The sequence below is a fragment of the Gadus chalcogrammus genome, chromosome 7, assembly GCF_026213295.1.
Source record: "Gadus chalcogrammus isolate NIFS_2021 chromosome 7, NIFS_Gcha_1.0, whole genome shotgun sequence".
Taxonomy (NCBI): domain Eukaryota; kingdom Metazoa; phylum Chordata; class Actinopteri; order Gadiformes; family Gadidae; genus Gadus; species Gadus chalcogrammus.
This window is the reverse complement of record NC_079418.1, coordinates 27,360,810-27,375,809: the sequence shown is the minus strand read 5'-3', so window position 1 is coordinate 27,375,809 and position 15,000 is coordinate 27,360,810. Positions and strand designations below refer to the sequence as shown.

At 46.4% G+C, this 15,000-nt stretch overlaps 1 protein-coding gene across 1 annotated transcript in view; it reads right to left on the bottom strand.

Moving 5' to 3' along the window:
* Positions 1–15,000, bottom strand: part of LOC130386085 (protein SOGA1-like) — a 44,201-nt gene that overhangs the window by 28,672 nt on the left and 529 nt on the right. Inside the window, exons 2-3 of the mRNA XM_056594866.1 lie at positions 13,817–14,079; positions 7,627–7,811 (exon numbers count right to left, since the gene is read on the bottom strand). Coding sequence (XP_056450841.1) covers positions 7,627–7,811; positions 13,817–14,079 — 448 coding nt within the window. The remainder of the gene's footprint in view (positions 1–7,626; positions 7,812–13,816; positions 14,080–15,000) is intronic.

Genomic DNA, 15,000 nt, shown 5'->3' with positions numbered 1-15,000 from the left:
CACTCGCCCCGTTTGATGCAACATAACTGGTTTCTTGGGACTGGGATTACACACACACACACACACACACACACACATACAGACAATGGCGACGGGTGAACGCACGCGCACACACACTTACACACGATGGCACGGGTGAACAGTCACGTGCACACACACATACAGTAACTGCACAGACAGAAGTAATCAATCCAAAACTAGGAATCAGTGAATTATTGATAAAAGCTGGACTGTGACTCCATAAGAGTTAATCTTTGTATACATATATATGTATATATATATATATATAGATATATAATACATGCATTTTCTAATCTAACTCTCCTTTTCATGTTTCTCTAACATGACACCTCCTTGAACCCGTCTTTACCACAGACATTTCGATGGGGCCATTTCCATGTAATAGAATATCAAATGGTCCACGGTGGTTATGAAACCATCCTACTGTAACTCTATACCACCACATAATAACTGGTATCCGGGCGGTCACATCTTAGAGTTGAGATCTGGACAGTCATTTGCGCTGGGAGGCTACAGGGTGGGAGTGTGTTTGAGTGTGCGTGTGTCTGTGTGTGGCCAATGGTTCCATACTGTCCCATAACATCAGACCAGAGGACGGAGATACATTTCCTTTACTGCTTCCTTTACTGCTGAACTCTGTGTGTATGTGTGTTGGAACGATACACATGCATGTGCACGTGTATGTGTATATATGTATGTGTGTGTGTGTGTGTGTATATGTATGTTTGTGTGTGTGTGTATGTGTATGTGTGTGTGCGTGTGTTGATGCATTTCTGGATAGCTGCTCACGGATTCTGTTCCATTAACCAATCAGGTTGCGTGTTACTTGTCCCTCGTCTTCGATAGGCCGGTGTGTCACGCCAACGTTCCATTTCAAAAAGGTTCACTATTCACGTTGGATTCACACTGACGCAATTCCACGACATTGGCTAGTGAGAAAGAGATCGCCTCACCACGGACAGAAGAAAAGACGGAGGGACGATGCGAGAGAAAAGGAGCAAGAGAAGCAAAATGTTCATCGATCACCTGATAACCGTCATGGCTCCCAGTATCCTGCAGCAAGGTCAGACAAGAGCCAGCGATAACAGAAACACAGAAACAGAGAGAGAGAGAGAGAGAGAGAGAGAGAGAGAGAGAGAGAGAGAGAGAGAGAGAGAGAGAGAGGACACACACATAAATAATATATGAGTGGATAAGATATATACAAATTAAACGTCCCCAATGGATAAGCTGAGGTGAGAGGGGAATCAGATGCAGCGAAACAGAACGCATTAGCAGAAGAGACAGAGAGACGTGGAAAGAGCGAGGAGAGTAAAAAGCGAAGGGAGGAGGAAGGAACTGTCTCTTCATTGTCACAACAACACAGTGAACTGTAGAATTAAACCGTGGAACCGCCATTATGGGAACCATGAGATACGCTGAGCAGAATAACACATAACACACACACTGCCATAGAGGGCGAGAATAGCTTTCTTATAAAAAGGCCCTGCAGCAGCAAAAAGCAGCACACTTTATTAATGCTCCTCTTAAGAAAGGGTACAGTGTAACTCCTGAGCCTGGAGACAATACCGTACAGTAGCACACATAATGGACCTCTACCGTACAGTAAGCCCACATAATGGGCCTCTACCGTACAGTAAGCCCACATTAACGGTGAGCTAAAGTTTGACGCCAGGCTGTTAGCAGGGGGCTGTTCCGCTCTGGGAGAGAGAAGAACAAAGGAATGATGAGGGAACAAAAATAACAATCATCCCGCCATGAAAGAGCTGCGAAGACACATTCAGTCGCGGTAAGAGATAGAATCCAATCCCCTCCTATCTGATTGGGGTCCGCGTTAAGCCCAGGGTGTTAAAAAGGAGATGGATCAGATAGAGATGGATGGATTCTCTAGAGTCTAGGTAGGCAGTGGGCCTTGAGGGGGCCGTCCCAGACTGTGAGGGCTCCTCAGGTTTCAGAGCGGGTACAGTATCCCAAACACATCAAACATCTGACTCTGGCCAAGGAGTCGACAGCGGCTGTCGCATGTTATTGCATCGCATTAGTGACGGTAACCATAGCAACTGTGGCCCCCCCCCCCCCCCACGATGCCGGGGTCCCTGTGGAGCCCCTGCCGGTAGCGCAGCAACGTCCACGTCCCCACTTCCACCGCGCTGATCCCCGGCAGCACACTGATGATGTCACTCACAGAGGCTTCATTTAGAACAGGGAAGTGGATATAAAGAGGGAGGAGGGGGGAGGGGGAGGGAGGGAGAGAGAGAGGGAGAGGGAGAGAGGGAGAGAGGGAGAGGGAGAGAGAGATGCTGTAGAGGGAGTGGAGGAGGGGGAGGAGAGGAAGGGAGCCGCGGTAACAAAGTAAAATAATAAAGGTGCTACACTAAAGAACAAAACGACACGGAGAGAGCAGAAGAGAAAGAAAGCAAAGGTCTCTTTGTCCATAAGGACCTTGGCCCAGGTTAATTATAGCGCTACTCAGCCACGGTGAGGGGGAGAGGAAGAGTCAGAGAGAGAGGGAGCCGTTCTGTGTGTGTCTGCGTGTGTGCGTATCTGATGGAGAGACAGAGAGAGCGCAAAAAGCGAGAAAAAGAGTGATTTGAAATTGAATGCAAGCCTTTTATTACAGTATGTCGTAATGCTAGCAAATATATATAGTTAAAAAAAGTAAGTGTGTGAATGTGTTTTCTGTGTCCTATTTGCAATTTGTGTGTTAAGGTTTGCCAAAGCATGCCTGCACATGACACAGAGCTACCAAAACCACCAAGCATCACTCACTTGTAAAAACACGTAATTTGAATGAAAACTGGACTGTCCTCTTTTTAAAAGCCGTCCGACAACACTTTAGAAAGGCTGCTATTACTGACGTTTCTTTCTACTTCATCAGTGGCTTGGCTGGTGTCTTTATAAACTTGGACCACAGTAGTAAGAAAATACACGGAAAACACACCGGCTGCCTTATTAAGCAAAAACAAGGATAAAAATAAATAAAATGTTGGACATGACTCAGTCTGTGAAGCTGTCTAGGCTTGACTGGCTGTGCCTCAGTGTTTCAGTAAGCTGCTAAACCAGGGCTGGGGCGGTGACTACGGTGACAGCGCTGGCACCCTGCTTCGCCCGGCTCCTGGGTGCGACTCCCAACCGCCCTGACGAGTCACGACGCACATGTAGCACATCTCGCACACACTTAAACCCAGGGAATCAGGATTAGGGTCTAAGTTTAGCTATTCGGTTTGGAATAGTTAGGTTTAGCTAACGGTTGTCTGTGTCAGAGTTCAGGTTTTCGGTTTGAGGTGGTTCGTTTGAGGGATTGGGTTAGAGATAGTGTACAGGCGTTGCAAAAGGTTGGAAAGGCAATGTGGACACAAGGATTGCTGTGGTGAGGATCAGAGCTATGCTACTGATATCTGTGAGTCTGCTTGTGCCCACATGGGCTTTCAGCAGGGTGAGCCTGATAGCTATAAACGATAAAGAGAACAAAGACAGGATAACAACCATACTAAACGTTTCTTTATATGTGTACCAGAACCTTAGGCCATGAAAAACGATGGTCATGGTATAGGACCCAACTTATATTTTACGATGGCTATAAAAGGTTAGAGCGTTGTTAGGTGGTGGTTAATGTTTGAAGATGTGTGTAGCTTACCGACAAGATATCGGTCTGCTAAGTACATCACTGGAGACACCAGGATACATAATTAATGTGTAATTTAAGAGTGCTCGATGCAGAGTGGACACACGTACACTCACACAGCTAAATGCACACAAACGAAAAACAAAAGCACACAAGTAGTACATTTTTGGCACACACATGTAACAACACACATATAAATCAAATAGACTACAAAGTATCTAACCCAGACAACATATCTGATCTAAGGAGCAATTAATCTCAAAGTCTTTAAGAGCTTTGGAGGAACATTCTGTGTGTGTGTGTGTGTGCGTGTGTGTGTGTGTGTGTGTGTGTGTGTGTGTGTGTGTGTGTGTGTGTGTGTGTGTGTGTGTGTGTGTGTGTGTGTGTGTGTGTGTGTGTGTGTGTGTGTGGTTGGAGCTTTTAGAAAAACCCAAGGGTGCCTCTTGTCAATCTCTAGACACAACCAAACGATTCAACAGCCCTTTCATGGTGGAGATGTCTGGAGGGGTGAAGTGTGTGTGTGTGTGTGTGTGTGTGTAGGGGGGGGCAGAATGTGGGGGAGGGAGGCTGTAACAAAGAATAACAGAGATGGGGGAGGTAAGAGAGAGGGGGGAGAGGGCAGGTGTCCACATATTCCCAATCTGCTCTCTATGTATTATTCTGCTCTTCTTCCCTTGTAGCAACATGCACACACATTCACAGTAACACACAAACACAGACACACCTCTGCGACGAGAATACATGATCAGACAAAAACTGATGAGAGACATAAGGTCTTCCTGATTTATCTCTTGGAATATCGAAATTCTAACAAATATCCAAGGGAGAAATTTAATATCATGGTTTTTTTATTTGATCAAATTTAAATGAATACATTTTAGAAGGTCAGAGGTACAAATTGTAAATGTGTTCATAGGTGTGTACGCAGCATGTATATTGTGTTGAGTGTTGTTTATTCCCTCCCATGTGCAGTGTTAGCACTTCACTCCTATTTTGTGCTAACCATGTGCTTGTGTGAACAGTTAAATTATCACATGAACTCCACCGCAGGTGTACACATGTATGATGCATGATGCTATGCATTTCCCTGTATGTGTGGGTGTGCGTGTGTGTAGGTGTGTGTGTGTCTTTCCCAGGGGAATCTCCTAACTCTGACCAAGAATTACTCGCGGCTCCATTCCTTTGTCCTCTCTCTCTCTCTCTCTCTCTCTCTCTCTCTCTCTCTCTCTCTCTCTCTCTCTCACTCTCTCTCTCTCTCTCTCTGTCTCTGTCTCTCTCTCTCTCTCTCTCTCTCTCTCTCTCTCTCTCTCTCTCTGTCTCTCTCTCTCCCTCTCCCCCTCTCTCTCTCTCCCCCCCTCTCCCCCTCTCTCTCCCCCTCTCCCTCTCCCTCTCCCTCTCTCTCTCTCTCTCTCTCTCCCTCTCTCTCCCCCTCTCTCTCTCTCTCTCTCTAACTAAAACACCTCTAATCCTTGCCTCAATATCATTCCATGCGTGTCTCATTATCTCACTTCCTCATATGCACTGTAACCATGTTGGCATATTTATATATAGATAGATTATATATATATATATGGATTATTTGTCACACTTCTTCAATATAGGATTTATAACCCCACAGCCTCTTCTTTTCCAACACATTCACACTCAAATGCATTTCTTCTTTATCCCCTCTCCTTTTCCACAAGCATTCATCAATTCATCCATTCAACCATCTCCAACCCTCCTGTGATAGTCTCCTCTAACCTGGGGACCTGCAGTGTATTCCTCTGCAGGTCTTCCGCCTCTTCCCCTATCTCTTCTCCGGCAGGCTGACCCAGATAGAGCTAACGAGCGGTAGCGGGGATGACCCATTTAACAGCACGCCTAGCTGCACCATCTCAGGCCCCGGCTCGGGCCCCGGCTCGGGCCCCGGCTCAGCCCCTCTGCAGCCCCGACACCGACACGCTCCTCGTTAGCCCAGGAACATACCTGGACCCTCTCTTACAGATACTGACAGACAGAGAGCAAACTGTCAGAGAGACGGGCTGAGATACAGGAATAGACTGGGAGAGACATAGACTTACAGAGACAGACTCACAGAGTCACACTGAGGGAGACAGACTGACAGAGAAACGCAGACTGAGAGAGACAGACTGACAGAGAAACACAGACTGAGAGAGACAGACTATCAGAGAGACACAGACTGAGAGAGACAGACTGACAGAGAAACACAGACTGAGAGAGACAGACTGACAGAGAAACACAGACTGAGAGAGACAGACTATCAGAGAGACACAGACTGAGAGAGACAGACTGACAGAGAAACACAGACTGAGAGAGAGCAGACTGACAGAGAAACACAGACTGAGAGAGAGCAGACTGACAGAGAGACGGGCTGAGATACAGGAATAGACTGGGAGAGACATAGACTTACAGAGACAGACCAACAGAGACAGACCAACAGAGACAGACTGACAGAGACAGACTGACAGAGAGTCACACTGAGAGAGACAGACTGACAGAGAAATGCAGACTGAGAGAGAGACAGACTGACAGAGAGAGAGACTGACAGAGAGACGGGTTGAGACAGAGAGAGAAACAGACTGACAGAGACACAGACTGATAGAGAGTCAGGGAGGAGATGACTAATATATACTCTTTTGTATTTTTTTTATATATACATAATTACCAAAAATAATATCTACTCTATTCTAGTGTATAACTTGACACTACATTTGAATACAGGGCAGCAGACAGCATGTTAAAGAGAAATGCAGGAAAGAATATAAATAGAGAGCCAGGAGGAAGGGAACAAGAACATAAAGATGCAATCACTTCTATGCAACCCAGCCTTCAGGAAAAGGAAAACCCAGCACAGTATTACACAATGCACCATCACACTGTCTGCCTAGTGCCTACTAGTGTAAATATGTATTAGCATATATTAACGTGCGCACACTGTATGCTACACAATACAATACAATGACTTCTGTCTGCAGTAATAAAAGATAATCCGGGAACACCAACTTCACCCACTATCCCATAATACCCACACTGACGTTTTCAAGGACACCTATAGATGCTCTTTGACTAGGTGTTGGATCAGTCACACAAAGTTGATGCAAGCACAGACGTATCAGGCACATGCACACACACACACACACACACACACACACACACACACACACACACACACACACACACACACACACACACACACACACACACACACACACACACACACACACACACACACACACACACACACACAGATCCTCTATTTTGGTAGTGGAAGGTACATACATTCCTTTGAGGGTAGACAAAGGTTACACACTGACGCACACACGCGTACACACACACTCACGCTGAACTTCTCTACACAATGGGCAGGACTTCCTGTGCGTCGAGAACAAAACGGCGCAGACTGAGGCCAGACTGGCTGAGTGTAGGAGATCCAAGAACTGGTACACACACACACACACACACACACACACACACACACACACACACACACACACACACACACATGAACACACACACACGCACCCAAACTAAAACACACACACACACACACACACGCGCGCAAACAGCAGACCATCGAATGAGCACAGGAATAGTAAGATGGAAGCAAAAACCAACCTATTTGGAGAGGTTGGTCTAATTTTAGTGTCACAACACATCAGCATACATTAGCACACACACACACACACACACACACACAAACTAGGGCAAAGGATGACCTTCAGGTGAAATGCATAGTAAGTATTACAGGCAACGAGAGAGAGAGAGAGAGAGAGAGAGAGAGAGAGCGAGCGCGAGAGAGAGACAGAGGGACCATCAGATAGACAGAGAGAGAGAGAGAGAGCGAGAGCGAGAGAGAGAGATAGAGAGAGAGCGAGCGCGAGAGAGAGACAGAGGGACCATCAGATAGACAGAGAGAGACAGTCACAGCCCAGTGTGTGTGTGTGAGCTGGGCGGGGGGGGGGGCGGCGGGGTCCTACCTTGTCCATCTCCTGCTGCAGGACCTGCTTGGCCACCTCCAGGTCCTGGAGGCGCACCCTGAGCTCCTCGTTCTCCTGCTCCAGGCGGCCCCTCTTCTTCTCCACGCTGTCCAGCTCGCCGTGCACGCGGATGGACACGTCCTTCGCCACCTGCGAGACAGAGACGGTCACATCGATTAGAGATGATAGATATTCGATTTGGATTGATTATCAACGCCTCCACCTTCCGGGACCAGGCAACCATCCCAGTGTCGCTGGGACAATAGAGAGAGGTCACGGCTCTGTAGGCGTATATTTAGATTGAGTCGTCCAGAGAACATGTCCCCTGTGAAGAAGGTCGCCCACAAATGACTCGACACTCCTTCTTCTGGGGCTATCATTTATATTGTTTAATCATCGGGGGTTGGATTTGAAAAAACTAATGTTATGTATGCTCGTGAACCCACTGTTGTTTCCAAGGTATTGCATCATTGTTTAATGGTCTAAATATGAATAACACATTTCAGGCGACATTCAGGATTCATCAAAAATGAAAATGCATATTTATCAAAGATCAATTTCCCTATATATCAGAAAGAAACTGTGCCGCTTTAGGGCGTGTTCGTCTGCAATGGAGCCGCCCCAGTGGGAAATGTTCATTAAATGTTTCAAATGTCAAAGTGTCAATTAAAAAAATGGAAAGTGTGCTTGAAACGAGTCTCATTAAATTCTGGCAGGAAGGCAACTGGCTGAAAAAGATTGACATCAGAGTGTCTCATTAAAGTTCATAGGAACCAATCAGCCATGGGCAGACAGCTCACAGCAAACAAAGCACCAGGGAAGGACAGAACAGGCCAAAAGTCCACCGCAGTTTGCCGAAGACTTGTAGCCAACCTGAATAATTACACTTTGTGTTTTTTCAACAGCATAAGAAAGAAAACTTTTATGAAATAAAAGCTATGTTGTGCTAATATATGAAATGACGATACACCATGTGCATTAGCGATTATTCACTGTAAACCTCTATAATTAAGGCTTTTGCACCGTGTGTGTGTGTGTGTGTGTGTGTGTGTGTGTGTGTGTGTGTGTGTGTGTGTGTGTGTGTGTGTGTGTGTGTGTGCACGTGTTCACCATGTGCGAGCGCGTACGTGTGCGTACTTGTGCATTTTCCATATACTGTAACTGTTATTCTGCTCATCATTCTCCTCCAGTATAATTAGACGCTGGTGCTGCTCATGCAGGCAGCTGATAAAGTGTTATTATCATCGGCAGTTCCTATGTGTGTGTGTGTGTGTGTGTGTGTGTCTGTTTGACACTCTGAATGTGTCTCTGTTGTTGTGTGGGCGTCCTTGTCTGTTTATGTTGTTTTATTGTTCTTTATGTGTGTGTGTGTGTGTGTGTGTGTGTGTGTGTGTGTGTGTGTGTGTGTGTGTGTGTGTGTGTGTGTGTGTGTGTGTGTGTGTGTGTGTGTGTGTGTGTGAGTAGTACTACTGTGCAGCTGCGACCAATACAATGTCACCGTGTTCTCCCTACTGCACCGAAATTCAATTCCAATCTGAGTGTGTGTGTGTGTGTATGTGCGTGTATGTGTGTGTGTGTGCGTGTGAGAGTGCATGTGTGTGTAAGTCCACAGTCCTTCACAGCAGAGTCTAAGCAAGATTCCTTTGTCCTCTGGTAACTCTCCTCCTTTACCAGTTTTTCTTTAGGTTTGCATCTGTTACTCTATCTCTGACTCCCCACCCCCCCCAACCCCCCCCCCCCCCCCCCCAACCCCCCCCCCCCCCCCCCCCCCCAGTGCACCCCCCTCGGCCCCGTTGCCACTAGCAACAGACAGCCCCAGTCAAACGGCTAAATCAATGATTGAACAACATACGATGAAGAAGAAATGGCACGTTCAATTGGTATCGATATCCCTAGTATGGCTGACTGCAATATCTCACCTCTGACCACTGCAATTAAGTGCAAACACGTGTTTGTTTTCTGTAGCGCACACAATATGCGTTGGAATCGACGACTTGAGAGGAAGAGTGAATCGATAGGATCTGACTCGGCACTACAGGTCAATGGCCGAGAGGAAGCGCGAGTGTGCCATCTGAACAGCCATCAAACGCCGAACACGCTACGGCCCCATATGCTGCTAGGAGAGGACGTCTGCTCTCTCTGTGTGGAACCATCCGTTACCGTATCGACGGGTACCAGCGGACGACTGCGTCGGATCCTGAACGGTGTGCTTGTATCGCTATTAACGAGGAATTTAAATATCCCGAGTGCTTAAAAAGCGCTTATGGGTTTGACTCCAGTCGTTCTTCACTCTTCACTCCCCCCCCCCCCCCCCCCCCCCCCCGCCACACACCCGACGAAGGGCCCTCCTCTCTGACTCTGTGTAAGTGTTTTTGGTTCCGGTACGTTGTTAGCGGACACAGAAGGGGGATTTGGCAGCATGGAGCCCAACCGCTATAGGATGTCATTAGCATTCCATCTGAGTGCCGGGGGGCTGGGGAGAGGAGCCAGAAACAAAGAATGATGAACGGAAGAAAAGAGAGGGAATGAATGAAAGAAGGGAAAGAAGGAAAGAGAGAAAGAAAGAATGAAAGAAGGAAAGACATGCCACGGGAAACAACATTCAATGAGTGGCCGTTAGAATGAGGAAATCCATGTAGTGTGTGCGTGTGCGTGTGCGTGTGTGTGTATATGTGAGAGAGTGAGAGAGTGAAAGTGAGTGAGTGAGAGAGGGTTCACATACACCCCTGTACATGATTCAGAATGCTGCACACGCCAACCCACTACGCATCACACACCTTATGCAGCACTACAGCTGACTCAGGTCGAAGCTTGATGAAGCTTGATGTTCAAGGCAGTGACTCGAACCACTCCCTCACCCACACCCCTCCCCTCCAACCCGGACCCCGCCCTTTAAAATCCACTATTGCTAGTGTTGCCTCAAGTTACCACACCTTTAAGAGCAGCAAAAATCGATATAATATTAAAATTAAACAAATATCAATATTTAATGTCGTCAATATTCACTGTAGTAATAATCAAGGACCGTGAAGTTGCATACTGAAGCCGACGTTGAAATCAGATGCATTTCATAAAGAAGAGGAAGAAGAAGAAGTCGATGGAAACACAGTTAGAGTCGCGGTACCCCACGTCGTCGAGTAATACAATCATAATAATATCACTACTAAAACAATAGGTTGGTTCAACAGTTCAACATCTCAGATTTGCCAACAACCCATTTTGTAATCCGATCATCGACTTGTATCTAAAGAACTAAATTATGGGGTTATTAGTATAATTGATTATAATCTTCCCCTATTCCTAATCTTAACCATTCACCCTAACCACACTGTATACTTACATGCCGTCCAATGAACTTGTTCCATTACATGCTTATTACACAGTACTTGTGTGTAAAGTACACTGTAACAGGACACTAATGTCAAGTGTAACCTACAAGTTGATCTTTCTATTGGCACACGGCTTTGTCTATTTTAAAATGTGGTACCAGTACTCTACTCTATCCTACTGGGCCTTGGGATGACCCCAGCTTGGGGGCATCAGAAATACACTGACTTAACATTACGTGAAGAAACGATACATGACACTTTTATGAAACTGCGATGAGTTTTACAAGAGGTTCTACCGGTTATATGAGGCTGTTCCAAACCTTGAAGCACGGTAAGGTGAGCCATGAAACGTGAATTTGGGATTTAATCAATATTCCTGACATCGGTTACAACAGCGCATGCAAGCAATTTAAAAATTATTTCCTGTCCACAATATAATTAGGACTACGGTATTTATAATTTGCTTCATTATTGCTTCATTATCCCACGTCATGCTTCAGTTCTGACCCCATTCCAATACATATTTCGGACAAATAATGCATTAGGCCGTCTGTGTTTTATGAGCCTGTACCCACTTTTTTGACAATCTGCTTTGTTTGAAATATTACGACAGTGCTAATAATATATCCCAGTAATGAGGCGTGTGACATTTTTCAATTTCTGCTACGCCTTAGCACCAAAAAGGCTGGGACAGCATGTGCATGCATCAACCTGCATTCATTGCACATTCACACATACAGGCTTATACACACACACACACACACACACACACACACACACACACACACACACACACACACACACACACACACACACACACACACACACACACACACACACACACACACACACACACACACACAATTTCCATCCGTGTGACATCCTGAGGGAAGCACAGTTTCCATGTTTGTCATAATAACCCATCATTGGCCGTGTGTGTGAGTCAGTCTCCATGTGTGTGTGTGTCCGTGTGTGTGGGTTTGAATATTGCCGAGTGTGCGCTTTCCTGGAACCTCTCAAACAACTATACCGCATCTAAATTTAAAAGTCGCCCTCTCTCTCCCCCATGATGTACACGACAACAAGGTAACATCCGGAAATCAGCATGTGACACTAAAGCACAAGAGTGTACCCCAATGAAAAGCATGTACCCCAATGAAAAGCATGGTTTAACCGCTCAAACACACACTTAGACTTACACACAGTGTATACATATGGCAAGGTGTAGCATAAATACTGGACTAAAGCACTGTAGTACAGCTGTGCAGCTGTCTCCTTATATGGTTGAAGAGTGTTTTGAGCTGGCTGGTACCCTTCTGTCTGGCTGCAGCTTTTAACAGCTGCAGAACAGGCAATCCGTCCCCGGCCTTCCACTCCTCATTCCTTCACAACCCTTAGATGTAGAACGACCGAGTCAGGTGTAGTTTCAATGACGAATGGTATAAGGGTTGGACAGCAGAATGCCTCATGGGCTGCATGCAGAGGACCCATTATAGCCTGTAGTGTAAAGTCCTCCAATTTAAAAAAGTAGGAAAGTGGACTTTGTCTTCTGAACACGCCTTCGAGCATTATAGTGTTTACATCATACGATTAAAACTACATCCTGTGTGTGTGTGTGTGTGTGTGTGTGTGTGTGTGTGTGTGTGTGTGTGTGTGTGTGTGTGTGTGTGTGTGTGTGTGTGTGTGTGCACGCGCGCGCGTGTGTGTGTGTGTGAGTGAGTGTAGGGGGGGGGGGGTCCAGATGGCTGAAGCTCATGGTGGGAATGGGAGCAGTGGATGAGTGGAACAGGAAATGATGTCATAGAGCAGAGATCCTTGCGGAGATTCTGGCTGCCTGTGCCCTCAGCATATGACCTGTCATCATCTCATCACACACACACACACACACACACACACACACACACACACACACACACACACACACACACACACACACACACACACACACACACACACACACACACACTAAGCACTACACACACACACACACACACACACACACACACACACACACACACACACACACACACACACACACACTAAGCACACACTAAGCACACTAAGCACACGCACTAAGCACACTAAGCACACACACACACTAAGCACAGTTTTTTTTAAATTACAGTCTTGTGACATATTTTGCACAAACACACATTCATGCAATAAACATCAAACACACCCACACAACGTCAAAGAGAAGTGAGGCAAAGAATAGGCAGAGTGTGAGAGCGGGTGTATCGGATTATGTGTGAAGCGTTTGTTTCCTCAAGTCAATAAAAAGAGCAAGTGAGTAGAGACGAGTCACCAGAGAAGTATGAGGGTTACGTGATGATACACAAACAGGAGAGAGGGAAGACATGATAGAGGAGTGAATCAAATGCATTCATGAGCTACTTATAAGGAAAGTTGGAAAATGCTTTGCTTGGGGAGATGACTGCCAAGGGGTTGAAACTATTGGTATGTGTCTCACACACATAATAATAATAATAATAATTCATTTTATTTGAGGGCGCCTTTCAAAGCACCCAAGGTCACCTTACAGGGCAGTTTAAAAACAGAAAACATAATCAACAATCATAAAAAAAGACAAGAACAAGATACATTGAACAATTTACATAAGTGGGGTAAGATGGGTTAGATGGAATATGTCAGTTTAAAAAGGTGTGTTTTGAGACGTGATTTAAAAGTGGAAAGAGTGTCGGATTTACGGATGTCAGGTGGGAGGGTGTTCCAGAGGTGGGGGGCAGATCTGCTGAAGGCTCTGGACCCCATGGTAACCAGGCGTGCGGGAGGCACAGTGAATTGAATGGAAGAGGAGGACCGGAGAGTGCGGGTGGGTGTGTTGGTGCGTAGGAGTTCACAGATGTATGGAGGGGCGAGGTTGTGGAGGGCCTTGAAGGTGAGGAGCAGAATCTTGAAGTGGATGCGGGTTTTGACCGGGAGGCAGTGAAGCTGCTGAAGAACAGGGGTGATGTGATCAATGGAGGGGGTTCTGGTGATGATGCGGGCGGCAGAGTTCTGGACCAGTTGGAGTTTGCGGATGGACTTGAGGGGGAGACCGAAGAGGAGGGAGTTACAATAATCGATGCGGGAAGTGACCAGGGTGTGAACAAGGATGGCTGTGCTACGGGGTGTGAGGGATGGGCGGAGGCGGTTGATATTGCGTAGATGGTAGTAGGCAGACCTGGTGATTTTATTGATGTGTGCTTGAAATGATAGTGTGCTGTCGAGGATGACACCCAGACTCTTAACCTCAGGGGAGGGGGAGACTGAGGTGTTGTCGATAGTGATGGAAAAGCTGTCAGGTTTTGTGAGGGCTGATTTGGTGCCGATGAGGAGGACTTCGGTTTTATTGCTCTTGAGTTAGAGAAAGTTGCAGGTGAACCACGATTTTATTTCTTGTAGGCAATCGGAGAGGGAGGTGGGAGGAAGGGTAGAAGTGGGCTTGGTGGATATGTATAGCTGGGTGTCATCCGCATAGCAGTGAAAATGAATGTTAAATTTACAGAAAATATGGCCAAGTGGAAGTAGATAAATGATGAACAGGAGGGGGCCTAGAACAGAACCCTGGGGAACACTGGTAGTGACTGGAAGTGACTGGGATGCACAGCACACACACACACACACACACACACACACACACACACACACATGCTAACAAACATATAGACACAGGCACAAGCACACACACACACACACACACACACACACACACACACACACACACACACACACACACACACACACACACACACACACACACACACACACACACACACACACACACACACACACACTGCCAATCACATACACACCCAATCACACACAAACACTGTGGAAGACATGTGGCAGACAGGTACCTGCCGTTTCGCTAAGACACAATCACATGTCGTCCAGGGCCTCCAACTGTGTGTGTGTGGGAGTGGACGAGTGATCGAGAGAGTGGGAGAGGGGGGATAAAGAGATATACTGAGCTCTTAAAGCCATCAGAAGTCTCAAAGCCAATTCATTTGGATGAAGATGGAGGGGAGCTTATTGGAGTCTA